Source organism: Eubalaena glacialis, chromosome 11 (genome assembly GCF_028564815.1).
Source record: "Eubalaena glacialis isolate mEubGla1 chromosome 11, mEubGla1.1.hap2.+ XY, whole genome shotgun sequence".
NCBI classification, from domain to species: Eukaryota; Metazoa; Chordata; class Mammalia; order Artiodactyla; family Balaenidae; genus Eubalaena; species Eubalaena glacialis.
Window position 1 is genome coordinate 70,894,138 of NC_083726.1, and position 20,133 is coordinate 70,914,270.

The window sequence follows — 20,133 nt, forward strand, 5'->3', positions numbered from 1 at the left end:
GCGAGGCTGCCGACTGCGAGCCGGAGGCTGCGGGGCTGCAGTGCGATGAAGCAGTGGCTCAGCGAGCAGAGGCTGGCGGTGTGGCGCGACGGGCCGGCCCGGGGCCGGGGCTGCTGCTCCGGAGGCTGCTGAGGCGCCGCGGCTGCCGGCGCGGAGAGCGGCGGGCGAGAGGGAGGAGAGGCAGCGGAGCGCGGGGAAGCCGGCGGGGCGGCGGGCGTCTCTGGTTGGCCTCCCCGGTCGGAATCCCCCCGGTGGAACCATGCGGGTGGCCAAGTGGCTGACGGGGCTGCTCTACCAGCTCTCGCTCTTCATCACCAGGTCTTGGGAAGTTCACTTCCACCCCAGGCAGGGTAAGGTCACCGCGGGGCGCCTTCAGCAGCGAGGTGGGACGCGGGCCCGAGTGGGACGGGCGGACGGAGGCGGGGGGAGCCGCTCTGCCCGCTGGGGGACCCTGGCCCTGCCGGGGCTCTCGGGACTCCGGAGTCAGTCAGCCCCAAGCATCCCCGGAGGTTGCGGCTGCGCGGTGTTTCGAGGAATCGCGCGCGGGGCACACGTCTCCCTCCGGGGACCACGCGGCGGGGACGCGTGGGGCAGGGTGGCGCGGGCGCCCGCGGGACACGAGTTGGCGGCGGCAGGGAGGCGAAGAGGGGCGCGGGAAGGAGGTGCTGCTGAGGGCCCTGAGTGTCAGGGTCCCTGCTTGGGGAGGGTGGAGCGAATCGGGGGTGTGGGAAAGCAGGCAGGCACACTCACAGAGCGCACGTGTGTGTGTGTGCGCGCGCGCTCGCCAGCGTGTGTTCTTTCGTCGCGCCCCGCCGGGGGGTATGGGGACCTGGGGCCTCGGCCCTCTGGCTGGGACGTTTGGTTGAAGAAGTTCGGCGCTGGGGAGTTGGAAACGGGGTAGGGGCTCAACGGCCATATCGCTGTGGTTGCAGAAGCCTTGGTGAGGACACTGGCCTCCTACGAAGTGGTGACCCCCGCGCGGGTCAATGAGTTCGGCGAAGTGTTCCCAAAGAGCCACCACTTCAGCCGGAGGAAGCGCAGCGCCGAGGCGCTGGAGCCCACGCCGTTCAGGACCCACTACCGAATCCGCGCCTACGGGCAGGTCTTCCAGCTGAACCTGAGCGCCGACGCGGCCTTCCTGGCTGCCGGCTACACCGAGGTGCACTTGGGAGTCCCTGCGCTCCGGGCTGAGGAGCGCCGCACGGCGCCCCCAGACCTGCGCCACTGCTTCTACCGCGGCCAGGTCAATGCTCGGGAGGATCACACAGCCGTCTTCAGCCTTTGTGGAGGCTTGGTAAGCGCCCTCGGGTCCCTTGGCATTTTCTTGGGATCCATCCTTGTTCGTTCAGGGAGCCGGGCATTGGCTTTTCCCGAATGGGCGGTTGGTTGACCCAAGAGATCAGAGTGGGCCACCAGAGGGATTATCACCAAGATGAACCCAAGCCAGAGGCCACTCCTTCCTTGCAGTGGGGAGAAGGGTTTGGAGGACCAGCATGTCTCTCCCTGCTGGGCCAAATTGACCCTTATGTGCAAAGCTGCGAGAAAGAGTGTCAGATGCTGAGCTAGTCAGGGAGGTGGGCAGTGGCTTTCTGCTACACAGGAAGTGTGCTTTCCAGGATGACAGGCTCCTTCATTCAGACACACCCATTCTGGACCATCTATTAAGGCAGACTCCTCTGAATTTACTTAAATTTATTCCTTGAATGAAGAATGATAGAATGAAAAGAGAATGAATATACATAAAATGAAAAGGTTTGAGAAGAAAGAGTTTTTGTTTGTTTTTTTGTTTTGTTTTTTTGCTACTGTGGGGATGGCCATTAATCTGTGAAGTACAAGATAGGGAAAAGGTTGAATATGCCAGTTTAAAATGCACTGCACTTAAAAATGTAGAGCATCTACAAAGATCTGGTGCCAGCAAATGAGAAATGATCATTAGAGTGACAAGAGTAAAAGATGTGGATTTTGTAAAAACCTCATTGCGGAGAGAGGAAATGAAATAAAATATTGGGTTCTATGTGTTTTATTTGTTTCTCTCCCTCTAAAACAGAGGTTCTAAACGTTTTTTTTTTTTTTTTTTTTTTTTTTTTTGCCATCAACTTTCCAGCATTCTAGGGGAAACCCAGGACCTCTTCTCAGCATGATTTAAATGTGTAAAATAGCATACATGTTATTTAATTGGCTTCCTTTTAAATACTAACAGTAATCAAAATGTTACAAGTATTAGAATTTGTGGTGTCATAATACATCCTTTATTAATGTGTTAAATAATATCTATTGGGGAGGGGACTACTTACTTCTATACTTCTGTAGTGGCAATGAGAATAAACAATCCAGATAGTTTTGTGTTACATTACATTAGAGTTGAAGTAGCTATTATTTTATTGCTAACAAAGTCACAATGTCTGTGGTTTTACCTACAATCATAATTGAAGGAAATGTTACGTATCAGAGTTTAGGGAAAATAAAGATGTCTTTCTCATCCAAGTTCATGGAACCTCTGGTTGAGAACACTTACGTTAAAACATATATGAACTCACTTCATCATTAACTCCTCTGATAAATATGTGTTCAAGAAGAAACAACTAAGAATTTGGCTACAGGGTTCTTTCCAAGTATTCTAGCTTTTGTTGGGCAAATTTTAGATGAGTTTCAGAACATCAGCATTGTTTACTCTTTGATGAAGTAGAAAATTGATAACAGTTCTCTCTAGGCCAAATGTAATACTTCCTTTCAGGGTAATTGATGTAAGATGTCTTCCTGGGTGTGAGTATTGGTCATTACTAAGTAGATTTGGAACATCTCTTTGTTCTTTTTTCTGCTATTATCTTGATATATATATGTACGTATACATATGTATATATGTGCCTTGGACAGTTTTCTTTTTGGCTGTAGCTAAATGTAAAATACAACATCAGAATGGCAGAAACACACTAATATTTACACAGCCATCTACACATCAAAGGAAAGAAAAATATTCTCTTTTCTAGAACCTTTCAAAATGTTTAGTTTGTCTAGAAAATTCTAGATTTACTACCACAAATTTGTCATGGTCAGTATGTTTTCTTGATTTAGTATTTAAGGCATGGAAAAAATTCCAGATGGGAAACAGTATTAGGAGTGATGTTTCTGCTCATGTTGATTCATAAGTTTTGTGCAGTTCAAATTATTATTCAGTATCTCCTTTTTGAAATCAGAAAACAGTTGGAAATGTTTGTTTGTTTGTTTTTTTCCTAAGTATTTGTTTTATTTTATTTATTCATGGCTGTGTTGGGTCTTCATTTCTATGCGAGGGCTTCCTCTAGTTGTGGCAAGCAGGGGCCACTCTTCATCGCGGTGCGCGGGCCTCTCACTGTCGCGGCCTCTCTTGTTGCGGAGCACAGGCTCCAGAGGCGCAGGCTCAGTAGTTGTGGCTCACGGGCCTAGTTGCTCCGTGGCATGTGGGATCTTCCCAGACCAGGGCTCGAACCCGTGTCCCCTGCATTGGCAGGCAGATTCTCAACCACTGCGCCACCAGGGAAGCCCCTGGAAATGTTTTTAAGTCATAACAGGAGTTCATCCTTTCCTGTCACTGTGTCAATTTGGATATAATTGTCTAGTTATAATGCATTATTATGCATTATCATGCATAAGTCCATTTGATTTATGTATGTACTTTGCTTTCGATAGACTTACTGATATTATCAGAATTTGATTTAACATCAAAAAACATATTTTCATACCTATGTAACTCAGCTTTATCTCCATTTCTCTGTATGTGTAGGGCTGCGTTGAGGACATCAGTCATGGCAGAGATAGAAAGTTTCCCGTAATACAGCACATAGCTAGATGTACCAGGATCTAAAAATCTTGTAGAAGTATGATCAGGACCAATTATAAGTCTAAATCACTGATGAGATTAGTGACATTTCTTTGATTTTTCTCCCTTGTGATATTAGCACTATAACGGATATTAGCTGTATATTTATGATTGTTTTATTTCTACCTCGACTCTATCCTTAGCACTCTTTAGAATAATAGTTTCATCAAATGGTGGAACTTCTGGTAGGTTTTAGAGTCCATTTATTATTATATCAGATTCCTGTTTTTTAGTCTCAGATTAATCTTTAGATCCAGATAAAGTTGTGTTACCCACAACCTGGACCAGTTGAGTTTTTGCAGATCCTCCTTGATACAATGCCCGAGATGTCAGTAATGCTCACCTCCAGCTCCTGCTACTTCCCAACTCATCTTCGTGACTTTGCATGTATGCGGCTGTGATGATTCAGCTTTGATTTTTGTCAGTCCATTAAACACTAAAGTTGAGATTTACTGAAGGATTTTTAGAGCCAGTCCTATTGAAGTTCTCTTTTGCTAGTTGCTCTTTGCTTTTAGTTTTGCTTTGAATCATGAATGGATGTTGTACTTAATCAAATGCTTTTCCTGAATATATTGAATGAGTGTGTGACTTCCTCATTTTTTGTCTGCTGATGTTCATTGTCATGGCTGGATTCAAGCAAATGTTGACCGTTGATGAAAACTGACCTCATACAGGGCAGTAAAGTGTTCTGAGGCCTCTGTATTGTTTGGGAGGAAGGTGGGGAAATCATACTGTCCTTCAGTTTCTCTAGCCTCCGATGTCCTTTGTGCCTCAGTCTCCTTGCATTTTTTTGGCACCAGCCGCTGAATTCTGGGCCTGAGAACTTGTGGCTTTTCTTTGCTCAGTTGGGGCTCACTGACTCTTTCCTACCTGGGATCTCTCTGTTGCTGCGTATCCCTCTGAGTTCTGGATGCAACACCTATTTGGCTTCTTGTCTGGCTGATGCATGTGCAGCCTTCAACACAGGGTCACTTAGCTCCTGCTGCAGTGCTCTCTCCACATAAGGTGGTTTGGTGATGCCATTGGTAATCTTCCAGACCCCTCTAAGGCTCTGAGACCCTCCATGGCATATGAAAGTCTAGGGGGACTTGATTCCTCCCTTCGCCAAACTCTGCCACACCTCTTATTTCAGTGAGTTCATGTGTGTGTGGGGGGGGCGGGGCTTGTAGAGGTCCCTCCCTTGAGTCCCACATAGCATGCTAAAGCACTTCTCTTGGCAAGTCCTCCTAAACTATGTAACATGCCTTCTGCCTCCAGGGCCTTAAACCCCCAGTGGAGAAGTCAGTGCACATACATCTTCCCAGCCGTATCCTTTGCCTCCATCGTTCTTTTCTTCCTGGAATCCACTAAGTTCCCCTTTCACATCTCATTCATTTGAGCTGTTCCCCTTCCATCTTCCCATTTGAGGTAGCATCTACCTTTCCTTTCTCTGGTGGCTACTGAGGAATGTGACTTTTAAAGGAAGGGAATACAAACCAAGTTACTACTTTCCAAATATCTCTGTACATACAACCATTTAAGAAAATTGACATCACAACATACTTATTGATTTCATTCAGTTGCTAGTGTTGCATTAACTTCAAACATATAAACTAACGTTTTCTTTTAATTTCTACACAGCTACTTTTTTTCCCCACTTCTAGAAGTCTTAGTATTTACGTGTTTTTCTCTTTCACTAAACCACTGAACCATGACTTGTATTGTTTAGTTTTCTTAAGTGTTTTGGGCCCAAGAACCAGAGGGGCTATGAGTCTGCCAGAAATTTTCTTTGTTTCATGTGGGTATAACTTCTGCTTTTCTAATCTTTCCTCCTCTGTAATTTTTCTTTCTTCTAAGTGTAAGTATTTATCATATAGTTCAAACATTTCTGATTATTTATTTTGACATTTCTAAAATCTATAGTAGATATGAAAATAGAGCCAAATCATAAAATTACCTATATGTAATATAATGTCTAATCAAACTCTGTTTTTAGTTCATTGATAAAGTCACAGAATATATATGTTATCAGGCGTTAATATCTCTAGATTCAACTCTAAACTTTGTTTTCATGGTCATATTATCTATTTTTTCATGATGTTGATACACTCTTGCCAAAGTAGAGGTCAGTATTCCATAAGTTGTAATATTTGGGGCATATCCTTGTCAGAATGGCATGTGTAAATTGTATAGAGGCTATTCTCAACAACCCCTGTCCCTCTACCAGCTCTCTTACATTACCTGGTGGGTTCCCTTCTTGCAAAGGCCCTCAGGGACTAACCCGACTGCCTAGACAATTAGCTTCACTGTTTCTTGGTGGGATTTGAATCAATGCAGTCTTTTTGGTTGAAAGAAACAGTTTCCAGATGTCATAAAACCAGACATTGCATCTGGCTTATACAGTATTCTCACGGAGTAGCTTGCAGTGGCTGTGTGTACTTTTTTGAAGTTTCTCATGTGAACCATTCTGTGGCATGTCAGGCACTAATGCCCTCTGATGACTGATTATTGAGGTGCTGTAGTACCTCCATGTTCAGACAGGAAATAAATGTATGGAAACTATCAATAGTGTCTTCACCGGTTTTTGTCTTCTTGGAAAACTTTATTTTTTAAACTTCCTATTTGCTCAAAAGTCACATAGCCTCAGGTCATTACATATGCCATTCTATATTCATATTTTTTTGTTGGAAAATTCGTAAGGACCCCTTTTAGTTATTCCTATACTTAGTCAAATACTCAGACAACACTAGGGAGAATTTCTTATGCCTCTACCTTTAACATTCGAGTGTTAGCCTAGGTCCTCCACGAAGCAGATGGCAAGGTGGGATTAAATGTGCAAAGAGTTTAATAGGGGAAGTGTCTGTGTTAGAAAAAAGGAGCGAGCAGTGGAGTCTGAAACAGGTGAAGAGAGGATGAAAATGTTGGGTAGAAGCATCCCAGACTGCCAGGCAGTCTAAGCAAGGTTCAGCAAAGCCCCCCTCAAACCAGATTTGCCTGGGAGAACAGTCCCTTGCCTCCTAAGAATGAATTTCCTCTTCATATCCTTGCCACACTCAGTTACTGGCTGGAGTGGTGCATGGGAGATATGGCTGGGGCACAAGCACGGATGGATCTCAAAGCCTGGATTGGGGTCCTTGGTCAATTATGCTCAGCATTCTCAGGGCCACCACATAGTGACACTGGGCACACGTATACACACTCAATGAAAATAGTCTGTTAAATACCGTTAACAGAGGAGTACAAGGTGTGCTGGGTGAACTTTGAGGAAGGAGAGAGCAAGAGTGTTATGAGACCTGGGCTGGAGGAGGCTTCTCAGCTGGACTTTGAGGGATGAATAAACATTTGGGGATGTGAAAATTCAAGGGCTTCTTGTGGGTCTCTGCAGCTGAAGAGTAGGGTGGATTAGGAGGTGAGGGTGAAAGGTAAGTTTGAAGTCAGATTAAGGCCTGGAATGTATTGTGAAGGCATGAAGGCTTAGACTGTAGATGGTGGGTTAGTTTGATGTGTTGGGAGGGGTCTGCCATTATGCACCATTGTGCCAGGAGCAGGGGAGGCAGTGAGGCACTGAGAAGACCACCACTGCGGTAAGGAAGACCACTGTAAAGGTAGGGAATGGGAGCCACAGGAAGTAATGTGGCTGCAGTGGCGAGAAGAGTTGGGTCCCTGTGGAAGGTGCACTATGAGACCAGTGGTTCTCAACTGGGGCAGTTTTGACCCCCGGGGAACATTTGGCAGAGTCTGGGGACACTCGGTTGTCACAGCTGTGCAGGGGGCAAGGGAAGCTACTGGTATCTGGTGGGTAGAGGCCAGGGATGTTGCTAAACATCCAACAATGCCCAGAATAACCTCCTACAATGAAGAATTATCAAAATGTCAGTAGCGCTGAAGTTAAGCCACCTTGTAGGAGACCCATTAGAATTTTGGACCAGAAGAGCAGACAACCAAAATGGTTCTAATGACTCTGACTTAAATGACTGAGTGATCCTGTAGCCATTAACCAGGAAAGTTAATAACAGGAGAGGTGGCAAGAAAGAGATACTTATTCTAGAAACATTTGTTTGATTCTATCATAGGTTTACTTTAATCTTCATGATGGTTTGAATTTATATTTACTCTTCTTTTTGTCTAGAATGTCCTTTGCCTTAAACTCCTACTCATCTTTCCAGATCCATCCTGAGCCTTCCTTTCTTTGCCCCATCTTCTCTAGAAAGAGCTGACCAGGTCGTATACATATATCTTTGTTTAGTAATATTGCTTTATAACATTTTGACAATATATCATGAACATCTTTCCATTATATACCTACAGAGTAGTTCTTTATCATTTCTTACTGTTTTAAATTTCTAATTGTTATAATGACTTTGGGCTTTATGTCTTCGCAGACATTTTAGTAAGAGGATGGCAGAGGCTGTCCTGAGAACCACGACCCCACAAGAACGTGGCCATTTCTTTGACAGTTCTCTCCACTTTTAGTGAGTTCATGTGACTTCAAACATACCTCAGTGCCTACAAAAAAGAGAAATGTTACAGAATTTACTCCTTGTTAGTGATGTTGCTGGGACACTATTTATGTATCTGAGTCATTTGGCTGCATGAATCTCGGGTAGATGAGTCCAGAGTCTGTCTTATTTTCTTGATCCTCATGGGTAGGGACATGGTGAGAGAGCAGTGTCTCTTTAGGCGAGTATCAGCAATGTTTCCTCTGGAAACATTTATACTGGAGATCTGGAATTGCCCTGTGGAATGGGGAATAAAGAATGCTACTAGAGGAGAGAAGACTCTCTTTTCGAAAACTTTGCAGTGAATCTTCTGCTTTAGGCTTCTGCGGCCAATTACATATTCTTCATATCATTGATTCATTCGTTCAATGTGTGCTTATGTATAATACGCTATTTCCTAGGTATGATCAGTGGTGTTATAATGAGGAGCTGTCAGGGGAAAAAATCTTTTGCATTGAACAGAGTACCCTAAAATAAAGATGAATCTCAGAGTTAATCTTCATGATCTTTTATTACATAACACTTACACTCTGCTTAGGGTAAAAAAGGGTAGCTGTAACATTTGTGTTTTTAGTGGAGACTTTTCCATCCTATATCAAAATATACTCGCTTTCAAAACAGTTACTGACATCATTTTAACACACATTGTCTTTCTAAGGAAGTTAGGTAGATAGAATTATTTGTTTTGTTTTATAAGTCATGGAACTGAGGTTTGAGATATGAAGTGGCTTGCCCAAGATTCCATGAGTGCAGACCCAGGACTCATACTCAGGCTTTCTTATTACAAATAGCATCAAACTGATTCTAATATGACTTATGATTAAAGATTGAGAAACTAAACATTTTAGTCTTCATGGTAGTAATTACCAGTGATTCAGGCCTTAAACGAAAATCCAATTTTATTAATAGTTGAGAGCAATCTGTTACTAAAATAAATTCTCAGTATTGGCTCTAATTAATTGCCTTGTTTAATAGTACCTTTATTTTGAACTAGTTCTATAGCTGCCAGTGCTAATGTGATAACTGTAAATGATTTGGGAAATGAGTCCAAATGGTTTACATTTTGTGCTTGTTGTTTTTACCCTTTAATAAAATCTGAGAGTACATTATTGTTTGTGGCTATAATACATGTGTTTGCCATGTATTTAGGGAACAAATATATGAATGAATGTCAACATACTGAAATAAGAACATTTTGGAAAAACTATTGTATAAAAATTCTCTAAACATAAAAATTTTGACCTATGAGAGTAAATTGGAACCAGTTGCATAATCACTTGCTGCCTTGGCAAATAGAAGATCATTGCTTCAAGTAATTGGGAACCCCTTGCCCAAGTGAAAACTAGTTATGCTACTTTTAATAGTCATCAAAAGAAAGACTTTGGAATTTGATTGGCATTTCTCATGAATCAAATTGCAGTGCCCCTCCGCAGATAGGCAGGTTGCTAAAAATATGGCATGATCTAAATATAATTCTACGAACCACCTGTTTTATTAAGTCCTCCGATGCCTTACGAGGTTCCTTTCCAAGTTGAAAAAAAAATTAAGTGCTTTCCTTAGGAGCCTTTAGGCAAAGCTCTAATATTTTTATTTTTTGAAGAGAAAGTCCTCTGCAGTGGGGTGGCTTATAGAAAAATTGCTGGAAGCAAAATGCTTCTAAGTCCGTCATTGATAAATATGGGCAAACCCCTTTGAGGACAAATTATTTTTTCTTGAAGTTACTCTTTTAAGCATAAGGTTTTGTTGAAGAAAAGGCCTCTGAGTTATAAAGACAGTATTATTAGCAGACTAGAGTGTTCTAGCATGACTAAAGGAAGTGCTGATGGACTCGATACAACTATATTCATCTTCCACATGAGAGTGCAGGTTGGACCCATGTGTGGGTTTATTGGAACATTATCATAGAAGTACCGCATAGTCAGATTTTGATCCAAAAGGTATATAAAAAAAGTTTTCAAGGTATAGATATTTACAGTATTGTTTGGGAGAAGTGTGACATTATTCAAAATAGTTTTGGGATGAGTAACAAGCTGCCTTATTCCTATTTGTATCTTTTACCAGGATGCTATCACATTTCTTCTGCTCAGCATGCTTTTTAAAAAAGGTAGAAAGTGATTTTTTCCCATGGGTCCATTTACTCAGGTTTCAAAAGTAGTCTTTGTTACCTCTAAGTATAGTTAATTATTTTTTCTGGGAAAGCAAAGAAAGCTGGAATTTTGGTACGTATTGAAAATAAGTGATTTGTAGTTATATTTGGAAAATAAGCACTGGTAGACTGAATGAAATATGCTAGAGTATAGTATACTAGAAAAGTATCTAAGAAATAGATGAATTCTTTATAAATTTTTCTATTTTACAGACTAGAATTTCAGTATATCTGATGGAATTTCCTTAATTTTTAGGCCTTTTAAAAATGTGTAATCCTAATATACTAGTACATTATGTAATCCTAATATACTAGTACATTATGTAATCCTAATATACTAGTACATTATGAAGAGCACCTACACATTTTACTTTTCAGCATTAAAAGAAAACAAAATCATGTAACTATATCTCAGGCAAGTCCCTAAACTATTGTAACTTAAGAATATTAGAGGAAAAAAAAAAAAGGATTACTAAAGGGTATATGGGGGGAAAATCAGGTACTTTACCATGTTACAGAAATGTTTATTTTGGGCTTCCCTGGTGGCGCAGTGGTTAAGAATCTGCCTGCCAATGCAGGGGACACGGGTTCGAGCCCTGGTCTGGGAAGATCCCACATGCCGCGGAGCAACTGGCCCCGTGAGCCACAACTACTGAACCCCGTGTGCCTAGAGCCTGGGCTCCGCAACAAGAGAAACCACGGCAATGAGAAGCCAGCGCACCGCAACGAAGAGTAGCCCCCGCTCGCCGCAACTAGAGAAAGCCCGCGTGCAGCAACGAAGACCCAACGCAGCCAAAAATAAAATAAATAGATAAATTTATTTAAAAAAATGTTTATTTCTACAGATATGTGTTGAGTGCCTGCTATGTCTCAGGCAATGTTTTAGGTTTAGGAACTGTAAAAATAGTAAAGGCTTTGGTACCTTTAAGGAGAGGTTGATGTGGTAATAATTATGAATGTAAAGAAGAATTTATGACTATAATTGCCCTAATCATTTAGACAGCTTGCAGTGACTGTTCAGTTAAAATAGTGATTTACATATGCTATTTACAATGGAATTTAAAGCAACAATTTCAAAGTTATTATCCCTAAATAATTTAAAGATAATTAAGAAATGAAAATGAAGCCTCATTCACTAAAACTGTGCTTATCATAGCATCCATAATTTATTCATTTCTGAATTGGTTTTTCACAGAAATATGCTTTTCTAAGTGGAAACTTGCCAAGTTTTACATGTAGGTAAATGTACATTTGTGTATTCGGAGGCGTCATGAGTGCTTTCCAGTGTCAAGCATAATGAGTGCAGCCTGCCCTTACCTGCTGAGCTTCTGCTGCGTATCCCCTTGTTGGCAAAGTTTCAGCCTCACTGTTCTCTGTCACTTGAACCTGCCAAGCTTTTCCCCATCACTGGGCCTTTCAGTCACCGCTCTTCTGTTTGCAGTGTTCTCCCAGAGTTTTCCATGGCTACCCCCTCATTATTCTAGCCTCAGCCTAGAGTGCCTCCCCCCACCCTCTGGGATTCTCTGTCTCCTTGCCTTATTTTATTTTCTTTATGGTACTTGTTACCACCAGGCATATTACATTTTTATTATCTGTCTTTTCCTATATAAGTATGAATTCTTTGAAGGCAGGGATTTCGTCATGCTCACCTCTGTATCTCTAGCCCCTAGAACTCTGCCTGCTCATTAAATATTTGTCAGCTGTCTTGTAGGGTTTATCAGAATTGGTGTATGATCACTAGCACAGTGCATTGGGTTAAGGCACGAACTGTGGAGCCCGCCTAACTGGGTTCACATCTTGGTCCTGTCACTTACTAGGTGTAAGACTTGGACAAGGTACTTAACCTCACTGTTCCTCATTCATCTCACCTGTAAAGTGGGGATAATAATAACTTACCTCAGTTACTATTAGATGGAAATAAATTATAAGTGTATATGAATGATGTCTGCTGTATAGATCCGAGTTAGCTATTGAAATTATGATAAATGCCTACCCTCGATGATTTAGCCTCACCAAACTAGAGAAAGAGATTTATCGATCAGAGCTGACCATTCGAGGGATTCTTTCCACTCTCTTGACTACCAGTGGGTGCAAGTTGTTTCTGTTTCATCCCTTGCTGTCTTAGCAGCTGCACAAAGATATTAATCTTCTGAAGTTATTGCTTTGACTCTCCTTCCTCCTCCCATTTCTCTTCAAACCTGTTGATAATTCACCAATGGAGCCCTTCTCAGAATGTTTTCAAGTGCCTAAGATACATTACAAAATAAACCAATTTTACTGAAATACAGTTATCAGGATATTAAAAATAGTTATGTAAAATTTTACCTACTAAGACATTAAATAAGATCTAATGGCAGATCTAATAACACAGTTGGTGAGCATAAACAATATTTTGAGACCTCAAACATCTTCATGTGATGAAAATATCTGCTCTCCACTGGCAACATCACTGGGATTTGTTGCCTACATTCACAGTTGAAGAAAATTCTAACTTTCAGTTATAGGTTCATGGTAATAAAAATGCAATTTTTTTCTCACCTGCTTATGGACTCTTTTTATTATAACATCCCTACATTCAAGAGTTCATATTCTAGCTCCAGCTTGCATGTCCAGATTTGTCCTACTTCTGCTCAACATAAGCTGAGTTTACAAAAAGTAGGAAATAATCTCTTCCTTGGTGTAACAGATATTTACTGTGTACCATGCTGGCTGTGTGTCAGGTACTGTATAAGGCAATGTAAATTCAGAGCTAGGTCTCCTCCTGTATGAAGCCTGTCTAATGAGGGAGAACAGTTATAAATAGCAAATGAATATATAAATACAACATCCTAAGTGCTCTGAAGAAATCAAACAGTAGTAAACTCTAAAAAAGTAATATATTTTCAGGATTAGGGGTAGGGATGTGGTTACCTAGTTAGCTGGTAAAGGAAAAACTTTCTGGGTAGTTGCTATTTGAAGCTGAGACTTGAACGATGAGATGGAGTCCACCAGGCAGAGGGCTGTGGCAGGAATATGAGGTGAAGGGTGGGAATTGGGAACAGCGTATGTGAAGTACCTGAAGTGAAAGGGATGCTATACCCCGTCCATCCTGAATCCATCTGCTTTCTCCCACCTCTACCTGTACTGTTTCTAATGAATCCTTCTAGCATTTCTTTAGTAGCAACCAGTCAAATAGAAATATTTAGTTTTTTTTCCTTCCTTTATTACACAAATGGTAGTATACTATACATCCTGTTTTACAGTTTTATATTTTGGTATAATAATTGTATTGGAGGTCTTTCCATATCACTACATAAAATGTTTATTCTTTTTTGTCTATAACCACAAGATATTGCATTATATGGTTATACCATAGTTTATGTAAATATACTTTAACAGTGGACTTTTGAATTGGTTCCAATATTTTGCTGTTAAAAACAGTGCTGTAGTTAGTAACCTTAATTATGTTAGCTCAACATGTGTGGAAATGTACAGTATCTGTAGGATAAATTTTCCAAAGGGGAACTGCTGTGTTAAAGAACAAACACATTTGTAATTGCAATAGATATTGCTAAATGCTTTGCATTGTGATTGCACTAATTTACATTTTCAACAGCTGTGTATCAAAGTGCCCGTTTTTCCACAGACACATTTGAAGTATGTTATAAAACTTTTAGAATTTTGCCAGTCTCATAGGTGAAAATGGTTTCTCAGTTTAGTATTAATTTCTGTTCTTCCTGAGTGAAGTTTAACATTTTTTTTTAATGGGTTTTGAGTCATGGTTAGAATGACCTTCCCTATTCCAAAGTTAAAGGGGTATTCTCTCATGTTACCTTCTAGTGCTGTTACAGTTTTATTTCAAAAGTTTACATCACTGACCCTTTGGAATTTATTCTGTGTGGGATGTATCCAAATTATTTTGTCCAGATGTCTGCCCACATGTCGCAATCTATTTATTAAATATACTCTTTCTTCATTGATTTGAGATGCAGTCTATGTACTAATAAAACTAAGTCCTATGGTTTAGTATTTATTGCTTGCCTTTCTTTTCAGTTCATTGGTCCGTTGGTCTCCTCATATGCCAGCATTGGAGTATTTAACTAATGTGGCTTTTTAATATTTTAATATCTTGTAGTCTTAGTCCCACCTCACTGTTTTCTTATAATTATCTTGGTTATTTCTTTTTTCTGTATGTACTTTGGAAGCAGTTTACATGTTAAAAAATCTGTTGGTATTTTTTTGAGATCTTGTTATATTGAGGAACATGGCAAGTGGTTTCTAAGTTCTCTTCCTTTGTTCTCCAGTAGACCTTTGACATTTTACAGGAATCTGACAGATTTGTTTTATTCCTGGGCATTTAACCTGTTTTTTTGTAAATTGGATTGCTTCTTCCATAGTATCTTCTCACTGTTCTTTATACACATGAATATTATTGAAGCCTGTGTATTTTCTCACTGAATTCACTTAGTTTTTATAGTAGTTTTTCAGTTAGTTCTTACTTGTTAAGGTATACACTGATGTTACCTATGAAGATGAAAGTTTTAACTCTTCCTTTCCAATTTTATGTTTCTCATCTTTTATCTAATTCTGTTGTCTAGGACAGGTGATACTGGGCGTCCTTATATTCCTGATCTAAGTGGGAATGCCTTGCATGTATCTTTGTTATGCATGATACTGTCTTTGGGCTGTGACAGAGTTTATCTTGTTAAGGGAGCATCTACCTATTTATATTTTATTGATGTTTTTAAGATCAAGAATGTTTGGTGATTTTTTTCAAAAGGCATGTGATTTTTTTTCCATTTGTGTAAGTGGTTATGATGAATTAAGATTTCCAATATTGAGCCATAGTTACATTCTTATGATAAACTCCATCTCGTCATGTATTTTTCACACATTACTGACTTTTGTTTGTTAATACAGTTTTGGACTTTTAGCTTGAATTTGTATGTGAGCTTGTACTGTATTTGTTTTGTTTTTCTGGGTTGTTGTTTTGTTTTGTGCTGTCTTTACCAGGCTTTGCTATATGTTTGCACTAGCTTCATAAAAATAACTTGGATTTTTTTTCATTTTTGGGAACAGTTCAAATAACAATGGAATTATCTGCTCTTTCACGGTTTGGTGGAATTCCTCTATGAAATCATCAAGGCCAGGAGTTTTTGTGATGTAACTCTGACATCTTTTTCTATAGTTTGGTAGAAAAGGGGTCTGTTTGGATTTTTAACATTTCTGGAGTCATTTTGATAAATAATATTTTCCCAGAAAATTACCTCTATCATAAGTTCTCCCTCTCACTGTCTGTTTTTCTGCTTTCCTCAGGCATTCGCATCTTGTAATCTTTCTCTTCCAACTGCTATACCATCACTGTCACCATAATTCAGGTTTTGTTACCTCTCTTCTGGGCTATAGCCTCTATCTTATAACTGCTAGTATTCTACCGTACAGTGTCACTAGATTAAATTCCATGTCTTACAGTCTTATTCATTCCTTTAATATATGTTATCCAATATCCGCTATGTGGTAGGCATGACAGGCATGCAGAGAAGAATACAGGCAAAGCTCTACTCTCATGGACTTGTATTTTAGTGGATGGTATCAGACAAGAAACAAATATAAATAATAATCTATCAGGTAGTGATAAGCATTATGGAGAAAAATGAAACTGGATAGTGGGGATAGACATAGGAGGCTGGGTAACATTTTTTTTTTTTTAACATCTTTATTGGAGTATAATTGCTTTACAATGGTGTGTTGGTTTCTGCTTTATAACAAAGTGAATCAGTTATACATATACATATGTTCCCATATCTCTTCCCTCTTGCATCTCCCTCCCTCCCACCCTCCCTATCCCACCCCTCTAGGTGGTCACAAAGCACAGAGCTGATCTCCCTGTGCTATGTGGTTGCTTCCCACTGGCTATCTATTTTACGTTTGGTAGTGTATATATGTCCATGCCACTCTCTCACTTTGTCACGTCTTACCCTTCCCCCTCCCTGTATCCTCAAGTACATTCTCTAGTAGGTCTCTGTCTTTATTCCCGTCTTGCCACTAGGTTCTTCATGACCTTTTTTTTAAATAGGGTCATGAATGTTGAGTAGGGACCTGAAACAAGTGATAGTGGGAGCGAGCAGGGAAAAGTGCTTGAGGCAGGTTTAGAAAGTGCAAAGGTCCTGAGGTGAGAGAATATTTGTCATGTTTGAGGAATAGCAAAGACATCAGGAATGGAGCTGTAGAATGAGCCAAGGTAGAATGGGAGAAGGTGAAGTCAGAACTGTTGGTCATCTGTGTGCTTGGAGGGACCGGGTGGTGGAAAGGGGTGGGCAGATCACGCAGGACATTGTGGACCATGGTAAGGAATTTGAATCTTACTGAATGACGTGAAAAGTCATGTTACTTTTTTGTTTTTGTTTGTTTTTTTGATTTGAGAGCAACGTGATCTAGACTTAAAAATTACTGTGACTCCTCTGTAGAGACAATAGAGGGCTATTGATTTAGTTCAGAAAGGAGAGAAAGTTAGGTTAGATCATGGATGTAGTGATAAAATTTGGGAGAAGTGGTTAGATTTCAGTTTTACCTTGAAGGTTGAGCCATTTACATTTGCAGATGAATTGAATGTGGGATTTGAGAGAGACCCATCCTTGGTTTCTCTCTAAGGGTTTTTGTCCTAAGCTATCTGAATAATACTGTTGCCATTTACTGAAGAGGGAGCATTGAAGAAATAGCAGGTTTGGACTGAAAAGAAAGAGTTTGGCTTTGGACATGTTAAGGTTGAGAATGCTACTAGGAAGTGTCAAAAAGCAAGTTGGATGTTGGATTCTGGAATTCAGGAGACAGGTCTTTGAGAAAACTCTTCAATGGCTCTCCATTGCTTACAAATTCTAAATTGCTAGCGTCACATTCAAGATCTTTTATCTGACCCCAGCCTTCCTTTTAAGTCTTGTCTCACTCTATTACCTTACATAGAACAAGCCAAAGAGGCTTTCTTACTTCTAGAATGTGCTAAGCTTTTGGCCATTTTAATGCCTTTGCCTATGCTATTCTTTATACCTGGAATACCTGTCATTTCACCTTGGTTTATTGGAATATTATCCAGTCTCCATGACTTTATACATAAGAGGGAGAAGTGAGCCAGGAAAGAAACATTATGTTTAGTTGATGACATTTAGTGAATGAACTCCTGGCTGTCTTGTTTCTGTGCTCTCATTTTAACCTGGCACAGAGTGCTTTCTCTGCTTAGTGACAGAAGAAAATTAATTTTTATTTTCTTTATTTCCAGATGGGAACATTTAAAGCACATGATGGTGAATATTTCTTAGAACCTATAATGAAGGCAGATGGGAGTGAACATGAAGATGATCATAACAAGCCACATCTTATATACAGACAGGAATTAAAGAGGAACTATTTTCTGCAGTCTCACAAGCCTTGTGAAGTTTCAGGTAAACTATGAAGTAAAACTCTTTACGGTAAAAATATGATACTATTTAAATCTTTTTCAGGTTAGAATTTACATATTTTCCTTAAATATTGATATATATGATATTTTAAATAAATTTTCTTGACCTGTAAGGATCCATTAGAAATTATCTGTAGGCAATTTTGTTGTAGATAAATTTGAATCCAAAAATATATTCAGTAGGGTTGACCCTTGAACAGCATGGTAGATAGGGGCACTGACGCCCGCACAGTTGAAAATACATGTATAACTTTACAGTCAGCCCTCCTTATATTCAGTTCTCCATCCATGGATTCAAACAACAATGATCGTGTAGTACTGTAGTACAAATTTAGTGAAAAAAACTCACATAAGTGGACCCGTGCAATTCTAACCCGTGTTGTTCAAGGGTCCACTGTATACGAGATTTGTAGCAAAGAATCAGAAAACTTTTATTTCAGTCTGTTAGTCACAGTAGTATGATTTTTCTCAGCAGAATTTTACATGATTAAAAAAAACTGAACCTAAGTAACAATAACATGTTGCTCAATTTTGCATGCTTTTAAATTTGCATGCTTTTAAATTTGCATGAAGGAAGCATTGCAGATCGTCTTCTGGGACTTTTTTGCTTAGCATTGTTTCTGAGGTTCATCCATGTGGGTACATGTAGCAGCTGTTCATTTTCATTGCTGAGTATATCACAGTTCACATATCCATTTTCCTGTTGATGAGCTTTTGGGTTATTTGCAGTTTTTTGCTATTATAAACAATGCTGCTGTGAAATTTTTTGTCCTCATCTCCTGTGTTTGAGTTTTTCCAGAGTATACACATAGATACTAGAGAACTACACATTGTTTTGCAAAGTGGTTTTTATCAGTTTATATTTTCAGCAATATATGAGAGAGATGTGTTTTTTTTCATTATTTCCTATAAAATTCAGACTAATGATTTATCATAGAATCTAGGAATTGCCAGTTTCTATAAAGTGTAAGTCTGTTGCTAGTAGAATACTTGTACATTGCATAGAAGTTGTATTAAGAGTTGTGTCCATATATATACATGAATCTTCACTATATCATTTTGTCACTCTGTCACTCTACGAAGAATGGAGAAAAGAACCTGCAGTTATCATCAAAGTACAAAATCTAGACAAAAGAGTGGGATTAGAAAGGATTTATTTGAGATTGTAGGTGTCCATAAACTATAGTTCCAAACACTGCGATGCCATCTGTTTTGGGATATAATGATATGTAGGCCTTTGAAGGTTTTCCCTGGGAATGCACTTCTTAACCTTTGCTATTATAAGAGTGCCATTTTGGAGTGGTTCTCACTGTGTCTAAGGCCGTGTTTTAAATCTATTGACACAATAGATGCCTTTCTTATGCTTTTAATATGAGCATAAGGGTTTCATTTTTGTGGCTTCAAAGAAAACACAAATGGGTACAGCTCCACAATAGAACTCTACAGAAGGCAGCTTATGCTTGTTCTGATCTACCATTCAGGAGCAGCTTGTTTAATGAATTGTTTAGCTTCTTAAGAAGAAAGCCACCAAGTAGACACTCTGAATGCATAAATGTTTCACATAATGATATGCAAGGTTTTGCATTCACAATCAGTGTTCATTATCAGAAAGAGAATGGTTCAAGAAAAGCCAGGCCCTTTTGTTTAAAAAAACAAAAAACTTATACTAAGTTAGATTTATTATAAAGCTACAAATAACAAGCAAGTAGAAAGCTATGGGATTTACTTTTAATCGTGATATTATTTCCCACAACATTTATCTACTAAAGTGTTAAAAGTAGTATCATTCTTTTCAGTTCTTAAATTACCTACATTTTTAGGTATAATTAACATGCATATTTTTAATCACTAAAAAAGGCAATCAATTAGTGGCCTAAACACTTAGCTGTTAATCATCATCTTGTTAGTAAAAATGGAGAGTTATAAATGTAATTAGTAAAATGTTATCAAAGGCTTTTTTCCTCTTCCCCAGTTCACACATTGTTGTTCAGAAATACTTGCAGAATCTTACATATTCTAAAGGTAAACCTTCATTCAGGAGAATTCTTCAAATAGGTAGGCCTAAAGATTTAGCGCGTGAACCAAAAGGATTAATTGGAAAAGGAAAGGTCATTTCCCCCCCATATTTCTATTGATTTTAATTCATTACAACCCTAAAATGTTGTAATTCATAGTGACTTCAGCCTTGATGAATTAGATTAAGTTGTTTTTAACATCAGAT

At 39.6% G+C, this 20,133-nt stretch overlaps 1 protein-coding gene across 1 annotated transcript in view; it reads left to right on the forward strand.

Moving 5' to 3' along the window:
* Positions 1–259: 259 nt before the first annotated feature.
* ADAMTS20 (ADAM metallopeptidase with thrombospondin type 1 motif 20) overlaps positions 260–20,133 on the forward strand; it is a 205,735-nt gene continuing 185,861 nt past the window's right edge. Inside the window, exons 1-3 of the mRNA XM_061204404.1 lie at positions 260–350; positions 933–1,294; positions 17,733–17,895. Coding sequence (XP_061060387.1) covers positions 260–350; positions 933–1,294; positions 17,733–17,895 — 616 coding nt within the window. The remainder of the gene's footprint in view (positions 351–932; positions 1,295–17,732; positions 17,896–20,133) is intronic.